Source organism: Astatotilapia calliptera, chromosome 10 (genome assembly GCF_900246225.1).
Source record: "Astatotilapia calliptera chromosome 10, fAstCal1.2, whole genome shotgun sequence".
Taxonomy (NCBI): domain Eukaryota; kingdom Metazoa; phylum Chordata; class Actinopteri; order Cichliformes; family Cichlidae; genus Astatotilapia; species Astatotilapia calliptera.
In genome coordinates, this window is record NC_039311.1 from 16415887 (window position 1) to 16431193 (window position 15307).

The window sequence follows — 15307 nt, forward strand, 5'->3', positions numbered from 1 at the left end:
TTTACGCACAATTGTGCCTAAATTAATCACTCAGAAATAAAAGAGGACTAAAACAAATATATAAATATGTATAGTTATTCTGTTGCTGTCTCCCTCTCCTGACTACACGTGTATTCTTGTTCACACCTACAATCCGAGCGCACCACCAAGCGCATGCAGCAAAACGGCGAGGCGGTGGTACCGGGTGGAGCTGTACCCGTGCTCCGCCCACCTTCGCTGATTGGGTTGAAAATTACCCCGGCTACCAACAACATGTGCATTTTTTTCTTACCCTCTCGCACTAAGCAACGCCCACACGGAGGACCGGGAAAGTCGCTTCAAACTGCAAAACACGCTGCTTGTTCTCAGACTAATCAGGAGACGAACGTGTTTGGAGAAGAGAGGCAGAGCACACCTTCATTAGAGCCGATGCTTGTTGTTATGCTTTTTTTTAAAACCCACCAAGGTATTAAAATAGATCGTGGCAGTCAGGTTACTAACTTAAGTCACTGAGTCTGTTCCCCCTTTTTTCTACCGTTTTTTTAATCTAAACTCATTCATTAACTTCACAGTGGTCTCGGAAACTGCTGAGTGAGCTCACTTGGTGCTTTGGGTGAACAGGTGGCGCAAGCTCCGGTACTCGTAATTTGTTATTACGCAGATAACGGAGTTAAGATACTTTACCGGACGTTAAGCATTTAATACCTGCATTGAAAGTGGGTGTAATTCGGACTGCGTATTATCCTCCCTTGTTAAAAGGGGACACTTGACAAGGGAGCTGTGATGCCTGTTGCAGACAGCGACATGGTAGTGGACAACGGGCACGGGTTATACGAGGGTAAAATTCCAAACAGTGCCGGGAATGAGAGTATCCTCCCGGCCTCCCTATGCAGTCCTGTAACGGACATCCTCAAGAACTTTTACCACACCAAACGGGTCGGGAACTACATGATCGGGAGGAAGCTGGGAGAAGGGTCGTTCGCCAAAGTTAGAGAAGGTCTCCATGCGTTAACAGGAGAAAAGGTAAGCGGACCGCAACAGACTGTATATATACTGTACATATATCTATGTGTGTGTGTGTGTGTGTGTGTGTGTGTGTGTGTGTGTGTGTGTGTGTGTGTGTGTGTCATATATGTCATATATTTTATTTTTTAATCTATTTTGTGATGTCATGACATGTCATCTGGAATTAACAGTTAGCTTGACTCTTATAGTTCATTGCCTTTTTGTCATTTTAATGAATTTTCTTTTTAATTTTGACTGTGCCTCACCATTTATTGCGTCTGTAGTGGTTTTAAATTACATTTCAATGGACAGAATCAGATGCCATGCGTGCTTGGCAACGCATTCCTTTCGGCTGCATGTGAACAGTGGGAAAAGTTGTTTATATTGCGATGCAATCCGCCAATCCAGGACTTCCTAATTAGTGGTTCTCTCCTCAGAGAAAGTGATCAGCTCTTCTGATTGCGCTGCGCCTTTGTTAATTAGCGCATGCGGCGTCCCACCAGCAGCTGCTGAATGCCGAGTATAGGTTGTGCACAGCAGGAGCTCCTCTAGTGACAATATTTGCTAATTGTGCGTGAGAGAGACACAGTTATCTATGGGTGTTTGTCTCTTCTCCAACCCTGCGGATAACGCGTCGATCGCCCTGCGTTTCTGAACCTATGCTTTGTTTGCTGCTGCTGGTGATCTCACCGTATCCCCGCGGTGGGCGCGCTAGAGTGTGACAGGACCAGAGAAGAAAACTGCCGGGCCTATAAGAGAGCAGAGCTGCTACTTGAATATGAAATCTTGTCGTTGATAAATGGGCTTCAACCTCATTATGATTCCGCCATCGCAGGGGGGGTTTGATACGGGCTACCATTGGCCACTGGTTGCCTTTGTCTCTTCAGGCTTTTTTGAGAAGGAGCCAAAAAATTTGCATATTAGAAAAACAAGTACGTCTCCTTTTTTTTCTTTCTTTCTTTTTTACTGTTCGCTCCTGCATTAAATGCATACCATTTCTATAGGTAATGCACAGGCTATAATTTGTCACTGAAAATTCCTAAATTTGCATATTAAAAATATTTCGGATCACACCCAGCTCCTCCCTTGCTGTAAAGCAAACGTTCCTCTCACCCACCCACTCACACTGTCTTTGTTGAGGATGATGCAAACGCTGGCAATCGCACATCCAAACACTCTCCCTCACTCATTTGAATGCAGGCGTCCAACAGGCGCTTGCGGGGTACAGGAGGGTAGTGAGTTTATTCAAGTACATGGGGGTGAAAAGGAAATGCATGAGGATTCCCAGATCCCCCCACCCCCACTTTTGTTTGTTTTACATTACTAGAAAGTCAAAGTAAATGCATGGAATTTAAAAAGCAGAAAAGGGGTATGGGGGTGAGAAGAGGCGAGAGATGGGGCTGTCATGGGCAGGCAGCTCAGGAGGTCATATGTGTGGTTTTTTTTAATGTCTGTAACCCACTTTCCCCTCCATACCCCCCCCCCCCCACACACACACACACACACACACACACACCACCCCCTTTCTGTCTGAGGGGCGCCTGATGATAAACAACCGAATCCCTCAATAGCCCCCAGGCAAGAGTGCACACCCCTCCCCCTCTACATCCCACCCCCTCCTCATATAGAGTAGCCAACTGTAAATACAGTGCCCACCCCACCCCATACATACCCTGCACTCCTTATTAGGAGTGTGTAAACACAGGCCATCTATTATCGTGACAGAACACTGCACACACACACATGCATGCACATACAGGCAGGTTTAATTAGCAGTTGTAAAAAGGTTTTCAGCACTGAATCAATTACCAGTCCTGAAAGGATGAAAGTAAAAATGAAAGACAAGCTGAAGGTCAGAAGAAAGAAAAAACACACACATATGCACACACTACCACTTTGGCCCTCACCATTTCATTAATGGATATGGTGATTAGGTTCACTTGTCATGCCTTTCCATGTCTGTGGGCTCTCCTTGAGATGATTTGTTGTGCGTGGTAGCCATGCTCTTGAACTCAGTCTAGACGGGATACAAGGAGACATGGATGAAATAGAGTAGATGGGTATGTTATTGAATGTAATTATCAATAAAACTGAAGGAGAGTCATTGAGTTAAAGGACATGTTCTGGGGCGTTCGTGAGGAGATTCTGTGGCTTTCCATCTGTATTTGTCTCAGCTTTTTGTGTGTTTGGCTGCAACTAAACCTAGACAAATGGGGGAATGTTAACTGTCCATTTGGCCTTGGTGCCTTCTCAGCATATAGGGTAACATATCCCAGTTTATGATGGTTCATTAACCCCTCCATGTCCACACACACACACACACACACACACACACACACACACACACACACACACACACACACACACACACACACACACACACACACTTCCCCCTCAGCTGCAGGGCCTTGTAGCTCTCCCACTAGTAACAGCTGTGAGGGAGAGGTCAGTTTTGAGTTACATACTCCGAGCAGCTCTTCACCTGTTACGCCTAGGCGCTCTGAAATCAGCACTGTGCTCCCTTCTCCATGGATACTATTCACAATATTGCATGCTGCACAGTTTACAAGGCCAACAATCGCTGTTAACTTAGTACTTTGTAAAATATAAATATAACCTCACCCTCCTCTCTCCTCCTGCATTTTCTTTTTCAGGTGGCGGTGAAGGTGATCGACAAGAGGAAGGCCAAGAAGGACTCATATGTTACCAAGAACCTTCGGAGAGAAGGTCACATCCAGCAGATGATCCGCCACCCCAACATCACTCAGCTGCTGGACATCTTGGAGACAGAGAACAGCTACTACCTGGTGATGGAGCTTTGTCCCGGTGGGAACCTCATGAACCACATCTACGACAAGAAACGCCTGGATGAGAGAGAGACGCAGAAGTACATCCGGCAGTTGGTGCTGGCTGTGGAGCACCTGCACAGGGCTGGTGTGGTTCACAGGTAACAAAACCAAAAACCCCAAAAACATTAGTATATAAGCATATAATTACTGTGCCATTCGATGTGGGTCAAAGTTAACTTTAAGACTTCTGGGTCAGACATGATCCTCTTTCCCAAAGTGTGGGTTAAGTCTTTCTTATGCACATGACTATTAATCCATGAAAGCAGATCTGTCTTCACAATAACTACATTGTAATAATTTAATGTTTTCCATTTAGGTGTGAAGAGCAAAAACATTACAGAAATGCAGTCACAGTATTGTTAATTCTAGGGTTTTCTCAAACATTTTATCAAAATCTATGTAAGATTTATGGAAAAAACATGCACTGTTTCCCAAGGCTCTTGTGAGGAATAGTTTTTGTTATTTAGAGCCTGGGAACTGAATTTCTATCACAGTGAGATGGCCTCTGTGGATAACAGGATTTCTGCTACTGAGGAGGGATCTGAAGATACACAATAGACTATGAAAATTAAGCAGCATGACCCAAATTAGGAGGGGTTATGTCACGGTTCAAGAAGCAGGGGGTAGATTGTGTGATACTAAAGGTTATCTAATCATCTAATATAAGGTTATCTAATATAAACATGGACCTTTGTTTTACAGGGACCTCAAAATAGAAAACCTCCTACTGGATGAGCAGGACAACATAAAGCTTATAGGTAAGCCCCGATGCTCTCAGTGTTTTTTATGTGCACAAAACGTTATACAGAAATTCTGTACATGTATTCAGACATAAAAGAATCCACATGGAAAAGAGTAATGTTCCCTAAGCTCTCACCTAAGTGCTAACACCCCTGTGTTTCTTTAATGGGCAAGTTAAAATAATAAACCCACTCTCCCCACCACTCCTTTCCTTCAGATTTTGGCCTAAGTAACTGTGCTGGCATCTTGGGATACTCTGATCCCTTCAGCACCCAGTGTGGAAGTCCAGCTTACGCCGCCCCTGAGCTACTCTCTAGGAAAAAGTATGGACCAAAAGTGGATGTCTGGTCCATGTGAGTTTAAAGTTGTTTTAAGACATTTGATAATAAACATCAGTTTTATTTAATGAGTGCACAGAGAGCTGAAGTGTGTATTTGGGTCTTCCAGTGGTGTTAACATGTACGCAATGTTGACTGGGACACTCCCGTTCACCGTGGAGCCGTTCAGTCTTCGGGCGCTGCACCAGAAGATGGTGGACAAGGAGATGAACCCGCTACCTCCCACGCTGTCAACAGGTAAGGAATGAAAACACGACGGCACAAACCTGCTGTGTGCAGATAAAACGTAAAAGTGGAGGGTGAAGGAAATCTGACTGGTTGGCCTTCAGAATTTCGAAAAATGATTTTAAAAGCTGCTTACTTAAAACTAGAAGCAAAAGGATAAATAACTTGAGGCTTAGTGCCTTTGACATATTTAAGATTCTTTATGACATCTTATTTTAAACCCTTCAAAAAGAAGTTTTGTTTTCATTTATTCTGCTTAAATGCAGTTAAAAACCGAAAAGCAAAAAAGCAGAAAAACAGGTGACGGGCGGAGGGATGTACATTCATGCACATCATTGCACGCGACAGCAAGAAATTCTCGGTGATTTCACTAGTAACCTTTCCATCAGAGGCGAAAACATGATAACCTTTTGTGCCTCTTTATCAGGGATTAGGTGGCTCTTCCAGTAAAGGCGCTGGCACAGATTCAGATTTTTTCTACAGTTTTTTCTTTTTGTTTCTTAAAACAAATGATTCACTTCCTGAGAGGTTTGGTCAATGTTTTTGTAGACTTTAGGAAACTAAAATTGTTCATAGGCTTGACTTTGCCTTAGAGTCACTAAATATAGTGTAAATGTCCTACACATATATTTAGATATAATTACACAGATAAATTCAAAGGTAGTTCCTCAGAAGCTTGCGTGTGTTGTGGAAAGGGTGTGCATAGGTATGACGGTGTCAAATTCATTTCACAATCTCTGCACTCGTTCTGCAGTCACTCCTTCACGGCACGTCAGAACAGTCGTTTGCATTTCACTTATATGCAAACTAAGGGGCGATACCATAACTCACTTTTATAAGCACCTATTATACTATAACGACATGTATCTGACTTCGCAACTGGGTTCGTTACGAAACAATTTACTTAATAATGATAACTTTATCAGTTTCATCTATTTTGTTGTTGCATAAGCAGTTTCACTTTGCAGCGTTGGTAATTCAAAAGAATCTTGAACCTTAAGGATGTGGAGGAAGAGAGCCAAGTTTGTGGCCTGGGAATAAACACAATGATAACACAACATGTCGTAACATGTTTCAGCACCGAGAAAGCTGCTCCTGTTTTATGTGTTGATGAGCGTGCAGAAAGAATAACAATACACATTTTGATTTTTCTCGTTTCTCAGCTGCCATCTGTCTTCTGAAGAAGCTACTTGAGCCAGACCCCAACAAGCGTCCCAATATCCACCAGGTGATGGCTGACTCCTGGCTTCAGCTGGCCAATAAGAACACAGGGGCACCATACCTCAACAGGTAGATGTACACAGATTTAAATTGCTCTGAGTTTGTGTTTGTTGTAGTTTGCATTTAAAAGCTTAATTTGTCAAGCATTGTTAAATATTCCTTTTTTTTTTTTTTTTGCGTTAAGGATCCACATTGAAGAAATCAACCACACAGTGTTGCTGCATATGACGGAGAAGATGGGCTACAAGCACAGTGAAGTTCTGAGCGCCGTCCTCACCAATCGCGCCTGCCACACTTTGGCGGTCTACTTCCTCCTCAACAAGAAAATGAAGAGACTCTCCAAAGAATACAGGGTATGTATATTCATATACTTTCCGGTTTGACGTCAGTGAGCAAAGTGAGTTTAGAGAGAAAAAAATATTTTAGTCACTTGCACATCCTTTTCCCAAGGAGTTTGTCATAGTAATATTTCAAAAGGACCAGGAGTGTTTTTCACACCAATAAACTGTTGTGACGGGATGACACAAAGCATTTAGTCATCAACAACAAATGTTGCTTGTGTGTGTGTTAAGGAGATGCAGTTCCAAGAGAAAAAGAGAGGCGAAAAGCAGAAAAACGAATACTTCCAGACCCAGTGGAGGAAGCACGTCGATAAGCTGACCATACCCCCGAAACAGACGCCCGTCTACCTGGCTGTCAGCAAGGGGCCCAGCAAGGAGAAGAAGCACAGAACAGGTGAGGATTTGCACAGTTGAGTGCAAAAATAATGAAAACAACAATTAGGAAGCAGTTTTTTTTTAATGTTCACTTTATTTATTGTATCTATTTTATTTACTTTCATTCATACAGGGTAGGTTGACTGAGCATGCATGTTCTTGTACAGCAACCTGTTTCACACACACGTAGTTACCCAGTCATCCATCCATCCATCCACTGTTTGTCTGTTCGTCCATCCATCTAACCACCCACTCATCCATCTGAGAGGAAACATCCAGGACAACTTGCCAGTCACTCGTGGAGCAAACACAAACACTAAAATCTTAATCAGAAATTACTTAAGAGAGCATAGTGCAGAAGTAAGTTCATGATATAGAAATAACTGAACTGACTCAAGCTTGCAAGAGAGAGTTTAGCACACACCTAAACTCCCTTCTCACTTACCTTTAAGTGGTATTGAGAAATTACAGATTTGTCTTCTGTACCTTTGGCTTTACGTCTGCTGTCAGATCATTGTGTCTGTCAGGATCTTGTTAATGGCATACAGACAATGGCTACTCAGGCAGAGGTTTAAGAAAAGATGGGGTTCTCACTTTTTTAATGAATTTATTTTAATTTTCATTAAATATTACAGTAAAAACAATGTTTCACAAAAGCTAAAGTGCTTCTAATTTCATCCTCAGGTTTACTGCGTGCCATAACTGGTGGGCATCGTAATTCACCTCTGGCACCTCCGGGCACAGTTGCTTCTTCCTCCATGGAGTACCTAGAGATCCACCCTCTATTCCCCAACACGCCACAGCAACGAAGGCGCCTGGCCACCCTTCCGCAAGTCAACACGAGCCCAGAACACAACATTCCCGCTCCTCCCGCGCCGTCGCCGATTGGCATGCATTCCTTCGGCTCGCTCGCCAAAGCTGAACAAATCGAAGACACCCCATCTTCGCCCTGGTACAAGCTGACTAACGGGACCCTATCCCCTCCCCGCCACGTCTCCGCCTTCCAGCCTGACTCCTCTTACTTGAAAAAAGCCACAATCCCCAGTCCGCCCGTCCTCATTGTCAATCCACAGCCCAAGAAGAGCACCTCGACAGATTGGTGTGGTTCTTCTGACACTAGTGGTAGCCCTCCCAGCACTATAGGAAGTCCCCCAGGGAGCTCAGCTTTTAGCCCTCCAAAGTCTGCTTTCAGTCCCCTCAATCCTACCTCAGCTTTTAGTCCTCCTTCCAGCAGCGGTAGCAGCGATCCGGAGAGCCCAACGCATCGCAGCAAATTCCCCTCGATGGGAATCGGACAGATCCTAAAGAAGAAGGTCCAGCTGCAGCCATTTACATTTCGTCCAGAACAAGTCATCGAGGAAGTCGTGTCCCCTCCTCCCTACCCCATGCAGACTCTCCTCTGTGCTTCAGGTGCACTAAAGACCCTCTGCTGAGTTATAAGATGATTTAAAAAAAAAAAAAAAAAGTTGGACTGAACTCGATGCCCCTTTCAACATTTTTATGTTGGGAGAGGTCTTCCAGAGTGGCCTTTTGAACTGTGAACTGTCCCTTTATTGCGACTGAGCCACTTTTCATGACAGACTTATTTTAAAAAAAAAAGAAAAAAGAAAAAAAGAAAAGGTGGTGAGAATATAAAATGTATTACCTCTTGTTACAACACTTATTATGTAATGTGAGAAGTGACACTGAGGAGATAAGATCTGAACGGATCCATGAGCAATGACTAAATCTCTCTGTGTCCTAAATACGGAATGGACATGGGACATTGTGTAATATGAGCCTTGCCAATAACAATTGTACACACACACAAGCACACACATGAGTACACACTGAACGATGTATTATAGACCAACTTAGAGATACTCTCTTATGTAACATTGGTGTAACTGGTTACTAATTGAGCCGCAAACTGATTCACACCAGCTAACAGACCCCAACTTTTACCCTAACCCTGATTTTACATGTATAAATGTTTTGTCTCTGTGAAAACTCTGTATAATAGCCACTGACATCCAGTCAGCCGGCACTATGTCCTATGCTGACCGGATGAAGAAGCTCACTGCACTATTCTTGAAAACCAAAACGTATACTTAGAACGGTGTTTAACATCTTTTACCTCACTGCATTTATTCATGCATTAAATGTGGAACGGCAGTCGGTTGTGACATGCTTGTGTGGATCGTGTCACAGTGTAGCAGTGTGTAAGTGTTGCCATTAGAATCAACACACTAAAATAGCCGTAGGTTGCAAGAGCAGAAGCATATTCTCACTTTTATATAAACGTCCTCATAAACCTTCACTCAGCACTGAACTTTTTTATCCACAAGTGTTGCTTCACCTCTAAGACTCACAGGGAATCTGTAAAAGTCTTGACTTTCTCACAGCAGGATATGCCTGTTCCTAGTCAGTTTGTAATAAAAAATAAATAAAAGAAAAAAGAATAGAGCATCAAAAGCCTTATGAAACAGATCAACCTCACCACAGGTTGAGTGTATGAAAGTGGAAAGAACTGCTACTAGGATCATCTGCGGAAATAATTCACTTCCTTTTGTCTTAACGCTGTAGTTTGTGCAATAGTCTTAAGTGTTAACTGCAATGATGAGTATTTGCCAAGAGCTCTGAGACATGTGAAAAATGTTCCTGTAAATAACAGTGCAGCTCCTGTGTTCCTGTTGCTTACTCCGTTCTGTATGAACAGAAGTTTAAGACGTTTATCTGAGCCGACACTGTCACAAATTAGTTGCCTGTACAAAACAAAGGGGGAAAAAAACGAACAAAAAAAAAAAAAGGCTTCCACGGGCACACGAGGCTTCTCACTGTTAAAATACTGTAGAATCTCTTCATGTCCAAATGAAAAGTTGCATGAGTCAAACTTGTGTTGTCAGCATTTGAAATTATGTCTTTGTACCTTTTTTCTGGTTGATACTGAGATTGATACGGACTTGGGTGGGGGGTGTCTTTTTTTAAGATTTTGTAAAGGATGGTTTTGTTTGAGTGTCAAGAGATTTCTATGCTGTATAAAGTATTTTAAATATTTATAAGGAATCCTTTATGTGTCTGTCTAGTTCTTTAAACGCACCTGCATGCTGTCTGGCTTCATTCTTGCACGTCACATGTTCACATGGCTCATCTGAGACGTATTGAAAATATGCAAACTTTTAATTATGATCATTAAGTAATAATATGGTACTCAACAGAATCCAATATTCTTGCTAATTTATGTACACTTTACCTAAAGTCTGACATCTATACTTCATCCTTAAAGCTCTCATCTCCTGGAGGACTTGATGACGATGTGTGAAAGGATTTATGTTACTGAATGTGCCACTTATCTCACATACCATATGCATTTCCCACGAAACACCTATGAGAGGTTAAAAAAAAAAAAAGCATGACACTCCCATGCAACAGCTGAATGATCCTTGGTTTGGCTACATGCACACACACACACACACACTCACACATACACTACAAGCCCTTCCTTCTCACGAACACATACGTTATAGACACTAATCTACTCAGCTGTGCCTCCCTAAACCTCTCTGGGTGACGCTGCCCTGTCGAGACACAGAAGGGGGATCACCAGAGCTTTGAGACAAACAAGCACATGCACAGGACACCACAAACAGGGCTGTCCGATTAAATCAGCGTGGCTAAGCTGATAAAAGCAGAGGGGCAAGAGGAGCCCTCAAATATGTTAAAGCCAGAGCCTTTTGTTTATCGCCGACAGGCCAACGGTTACTCAAAATCCCTGGTTGATCTGGTGACATAAACAAGCTCTGACCAGGAATACTACGCATGAAGGATATTACTGCACACAGACAGATAATATCATAAAATATAGTTTAGTGTTGCTGCGGTAATTGTGTAATTTACCATTAACTGATAAAGTCAAGGACCCAAAAAGGCGCCGCTTTTGACTAAACACGTATTGTTTCCAGAAAGTGAGGTGAGAGATTGTGGTGGTGAAGGACATGTTGTAACAGTTTCTACCTCTTATTTCAGCAAAATCGATGAATCACGTTTACGGCAAAATAAACCGTGGCTGTAACCGAATGCACGAAAACCTTTGCCCATTTCCCGAACGCAAGCATTTGCTTTTTTCTGGTGTCAATATGAATCTCACACGTTGTTGGCTGAACAAAATACAGTCAAAACCATAAACATTTGAAGGGCAATGCAATTTGCTTCACTTCAAATCCACTTTAAAGGACTGAAACCAATTACCGGTAAGATATAACTGAAGTGTAGACCTGTAGCTTTAGTTCAAGGGGCTTAAATGATATTAACATTTAATATATTTATGAATTAGAGCAATTTTTCTTAACATAGTATCTGCATTTCCTGAGGCTCCAAAGTAATTAGATAAATGACTCAGCAGTGGTTTGGTGGCCAGGTGTGGCCTTGTTATTTCATTAAAAATTCTACAAAGTAAAAGCTCTGGAGGGCAATTTTGTTTCGTTAACTGTTCACAGGAATTTAGGAAGTAAAGGACGCTTTCAGTGGGATGAAGAAAAGAAAACACACCTAGGGCAATTTAACTACATTGTAACTACCTAGAATAGCATGGAATTATTGGCATAGATAAAACCTCTTCACAGCATGTAGCAGAGTGTAAAACACTGTCACAGAGGTACATGTAACCTGGTCGAAGTCTACGATCAAGTGATGCTTTAATAAATTTAGCATTACCATCGTTAACAGTAGAAAGATAAAATTAGTAGTCAATGGGAGACCTCTAAAAAGACGCACAAACAGATGTTGTAACACTCATTATGGGGGATGGTTATTATGTGACTTTTAATGATTTATTTAAAATAGTTTTTTTTTTCAGGGTGAAATAATTCACACTCCAATCCACAAAGGGTCAAGTGTATAAAGGCTAAAATATATACATACTTTTACTTACATCTTTTAATATATAGAGCTGAATGCATTTTAATTTGACAATCATTCCACCCTGGAAAAAGAACTGTTCAAAACAAATCATGAAAAAAAGCTCAAATTTAGGAGTGACATTCATACCTGCGATTGAATATAAAGGTCTAACCACAACAATCCTTTTTGTTTAATATACAATATAATATGCACCAAGAAGCCCTAATAGCTGCTGTAAAAAAATAATCGTTAAGTGGAGTAGAAACAGTTAGTCAACATTAACTCATCCAGACCAGCTCATTTGCAGTTTTCTCATCTGTTTTTCTGCTTGGAGATCTTACATCTGTTGATTCAAGTTCTGAAAAGTGAGCAACTCACATTACACTAACAGCTCTAACAGTCGCTAAAAAAACAATCCTGCTGAACTGGAAAGATGGACAGAAACCTTTCAGTATTTCAACGGCACCACTCTGAATACATTTGCAAGACAAAAGGCATTAAAAACAAATAACATAGCTTCTCTCAAATAGATATTGGATACTGTTTATCAAAGTCATTTTTCTTGCCTGACTACTTCTGCCATTGCACCAGTGACATAAATACCACCATTTCCCACATCCCCAGTGCCTGGGTGCATGCACCACCTCATAGCCTGTCATCTACCACTTGTATCATAGTAATCTGAATTGTGACACCCATTTTAAATGGTAAACGGTAAACGGCCTGTATTTGTATAGCGCTTTACTTAGTCCCTAAGAACCCCAAAGCGCTTTACACTACATTCAGTCATTCACCCATTCACACACAGGTGATGGCAAGCTACATTGTAGCCACAGCTGCCCTGGGGCGCACTGACATAACATACTGTGCAAACGTCTTTAGACAACACTTTCTTCTTTATATTTTGTAAGGAAAATAGGAAAAAGGAGCTGTGACTTATTGAAATGTGTGAACACACATGGAAATGCAGCATGTAAGGTGAAAAGAGAGTTTGTAAAATTTTAACAAGCTTAAAATTCTAAATGACGATCTTTATTCTTCAACACTGAAATGCTGCCCCAAACCATGACAGAGCCTCCACACTGTTTCACAGGTAGCTGTAGACACTCACTGTTGTACCTCACTAGTGAACTACATGTTGATGAAAATTTAACCCTAAAATCTTACATTTGAATTCATCACTCCATAAGACCTTTTTGAAAGAATGCACACAGCTCAAATAAGTTATGGGAACATTTCAACCCTACATCTGATAGCAATGAATGAAATATTGAACTTGCTACCTCTGATCTCTTCATCAAGATAAAACTAGACTCAAACTTTCATACAATGTCTTATCTTTAAAATTGAACTTAAAATTTCTACTGCCTTTATTTGTATTGGAAACTTTTATACTGGAATATGAAAATTCTAAATATCAAATATTTATAGTTTCCCTCCAAATATCATGTCACATTTGACCTCTGACCTCACTTTAACTTTTCACACCTGCCTTTCTTTCAAGTTTACCTCAAAATCTTGTAAGAAAATCTTGTCAAGACAAAAAGAATTCTAGATAAATTAAAACCAATAAATAAATATGTTCAAAATTATTATTATAAGTATATTAAATTCAATTTTAAGAGGACAAATAACAAAATCTTGCACTTTCCACTTGTTTTTACTGCACTGCAAACTTAATGTTTAACAAGAAGGCAGAAAACAAAATAAATGTATTTAAACTACAATACTATTCCCTTAAAAGTAAACCCCGTCCTCTTGGAGTGCTTCTTGTTTTGGTTTTTTGTATTTTCCACACATTATCAACTGTTTCTAAGCTGACTGAGCTGAGCCAGTGATGTGACCCGATTAGACCTTTCTTTATCTACTGAAGACAAAACTCAGGGCGGGAAAACCCAGAAACAAACAGCAACTGAAGATAATGCATGGCAAGAAACTCAGCATTTGGTGTCCATCATTTTCAGACTGACCAGAGTTGTTTCTCAAATTACTGTTCAGTCTGCGAAAATGGCTGTAAAGTGTTATTGCAACATGTCCATTATTGTGGTGAACAGAGGCAAAAAACCCAGTATCATCCAAATATTGGAGGACCAGACTGTGAGTCCCTATGTAACTTTGAGGAAAATGATTTTTAACCTCTCACATTTTCAAGGTTGAACAATTTATGCAAAGAATAGCAGAGTTTTAATAAAAGTATTTGGTGAGTTGAAGCTTCAGACTGCGTTTTGTAAGAATCTGACTATAGAGCCATTAATCTATGTAGTCTCAGGAAGCATTATTGGAAAAACGGATTATTATTCAAATCAATCTGCGTATAAAAGGATCAAGTAGCAATAACAAGCTTGTGATAAACACCCCACCAACATATGAATGGAGCATAAGTGGATATTTTTATCACTTTAGAGGAATGCTAACATTGCAGCTTGTTACATATCATTACATTTATAAATATGAAGACATTGTAACACTTCTTCTTGTTGTCTGGTTACACAGCAGATACCGAAATTGAATTTAATAAAACCCTATCCTGCCAGATTTAGAACAGAAGTTGAACAATTGTGACTTTGCTGTCAATATTCAAAATTGTGCATGATTAATAATTCTCTTTGGAAAAAAAAGAATTCTGATTAGTCAGATGGCTGGCATCCTTTTAATGTGTGGCCAAACTGACCACTTACTGTCCAGCAGGAATTTAGTTTTGTCAGTCTGTTGAGGCTTAGGTCCTGATGACACTAATCCCTTTTTCAGCCCCCTGCTCGTCACATATACAGATAGACACACGCACACACTCTCACCAGGGTGTCACTGGCAAAGGGACGAGGCTTTGTGTCTGAGAAAAACAGACGATTAACCTGCTACACACACCAGGGATGTTTGCACATAGACAACCTGAACATCCAGGTCCAGCCACACAGACCAGTGCAGCCTCCCTCAGCAGCGCTCACACCAGCAGAGGAGGAGGAGGAGGAAGAGGAGGAGAGAGTGAGAGGCAGCTAGACTACCTGGCAGCCACGGTTGTACACAAAGACTTAGGGGGAAATAAACAAGCAGATGTTTCTAATGAAGTAGGAGGCTTTGTTTGAGCACTCAGAGGGGATTGGGGTTATTCCGTCAGACGAGTCACCGACTGGTCGGTTATATAGTTCCATCACAGACACAGAGGAAGGTCATCAACCTTGAGAGGGCAGAGACGTTTTATTAGTTAATCTGAACTGGGTGAAGTTGAACAAAGACCTAAGATCATCCTACATTTGGGAACCTCCCAGATGAAGACGTTTATTAACCGACCTTCCAACAAATCTGTGGGAAACAAAGACAAAGATGGCTCCAGACTGTCTCCATGACTTAAATGTAA

At 41.3% G+C, this 15307-nt stretch overlaps 1 protein-coding gene across 1 annotated transcript; it reads left to right on the top strand.

The window, feature by feature from the left end:
* Window positions 1-247: 247 nt before the first annotated feature.
* hunk (hormonally up-regulated Neu-associated kinase) lies at window positions 248-10119 on the top strand. The gene is made up of 9 exons (XM_026182687.1): window positions 248-1002; window positions 3639-3931; window positions 4536-4591; window positions 4792-4927; window positions 5022-5149; window positions 6301-6427; window positions 6543-6711; window positions 6931-7093; window positions 7759-10119. The coding sequence occupies exons 1-9, from the start codon at window positions 763-765 to the stop codon at window positions 8505-8507; spliced, it is 2061 nt and encodes a 686-aa protein (XP_026038472.1). The 5' UTR covers window positions 248-762; the 3' UTR covers window positions 8508-10119.
* The last annotated feature ends 5188 nt before the right edge of the window (window positions 10120-15307 follow it).

Coding starts and splice junctions, on each gene's coding strand:
- hunk (XM_026182687.1), top strand. CDS start 763: ATGCCTGTTGCAGACAGCGACATGGTAGTGGACAACGGGCACGGGTTA. Junction 1,003..3,638: donor ATGCGTTAACAGGAGAAAAG/GTAAGCGGACCG, acceptor TTTCTTTTTCAG/GTGGCGGTGAAGGTGATCGA. Junction 7,094..7,758: donor GGAGAAGAAGCACAGAACAG/GTGAGGATTTGC, acceptor TTTCATCCTCAG/GTTTACTGCGTGCCATAACT.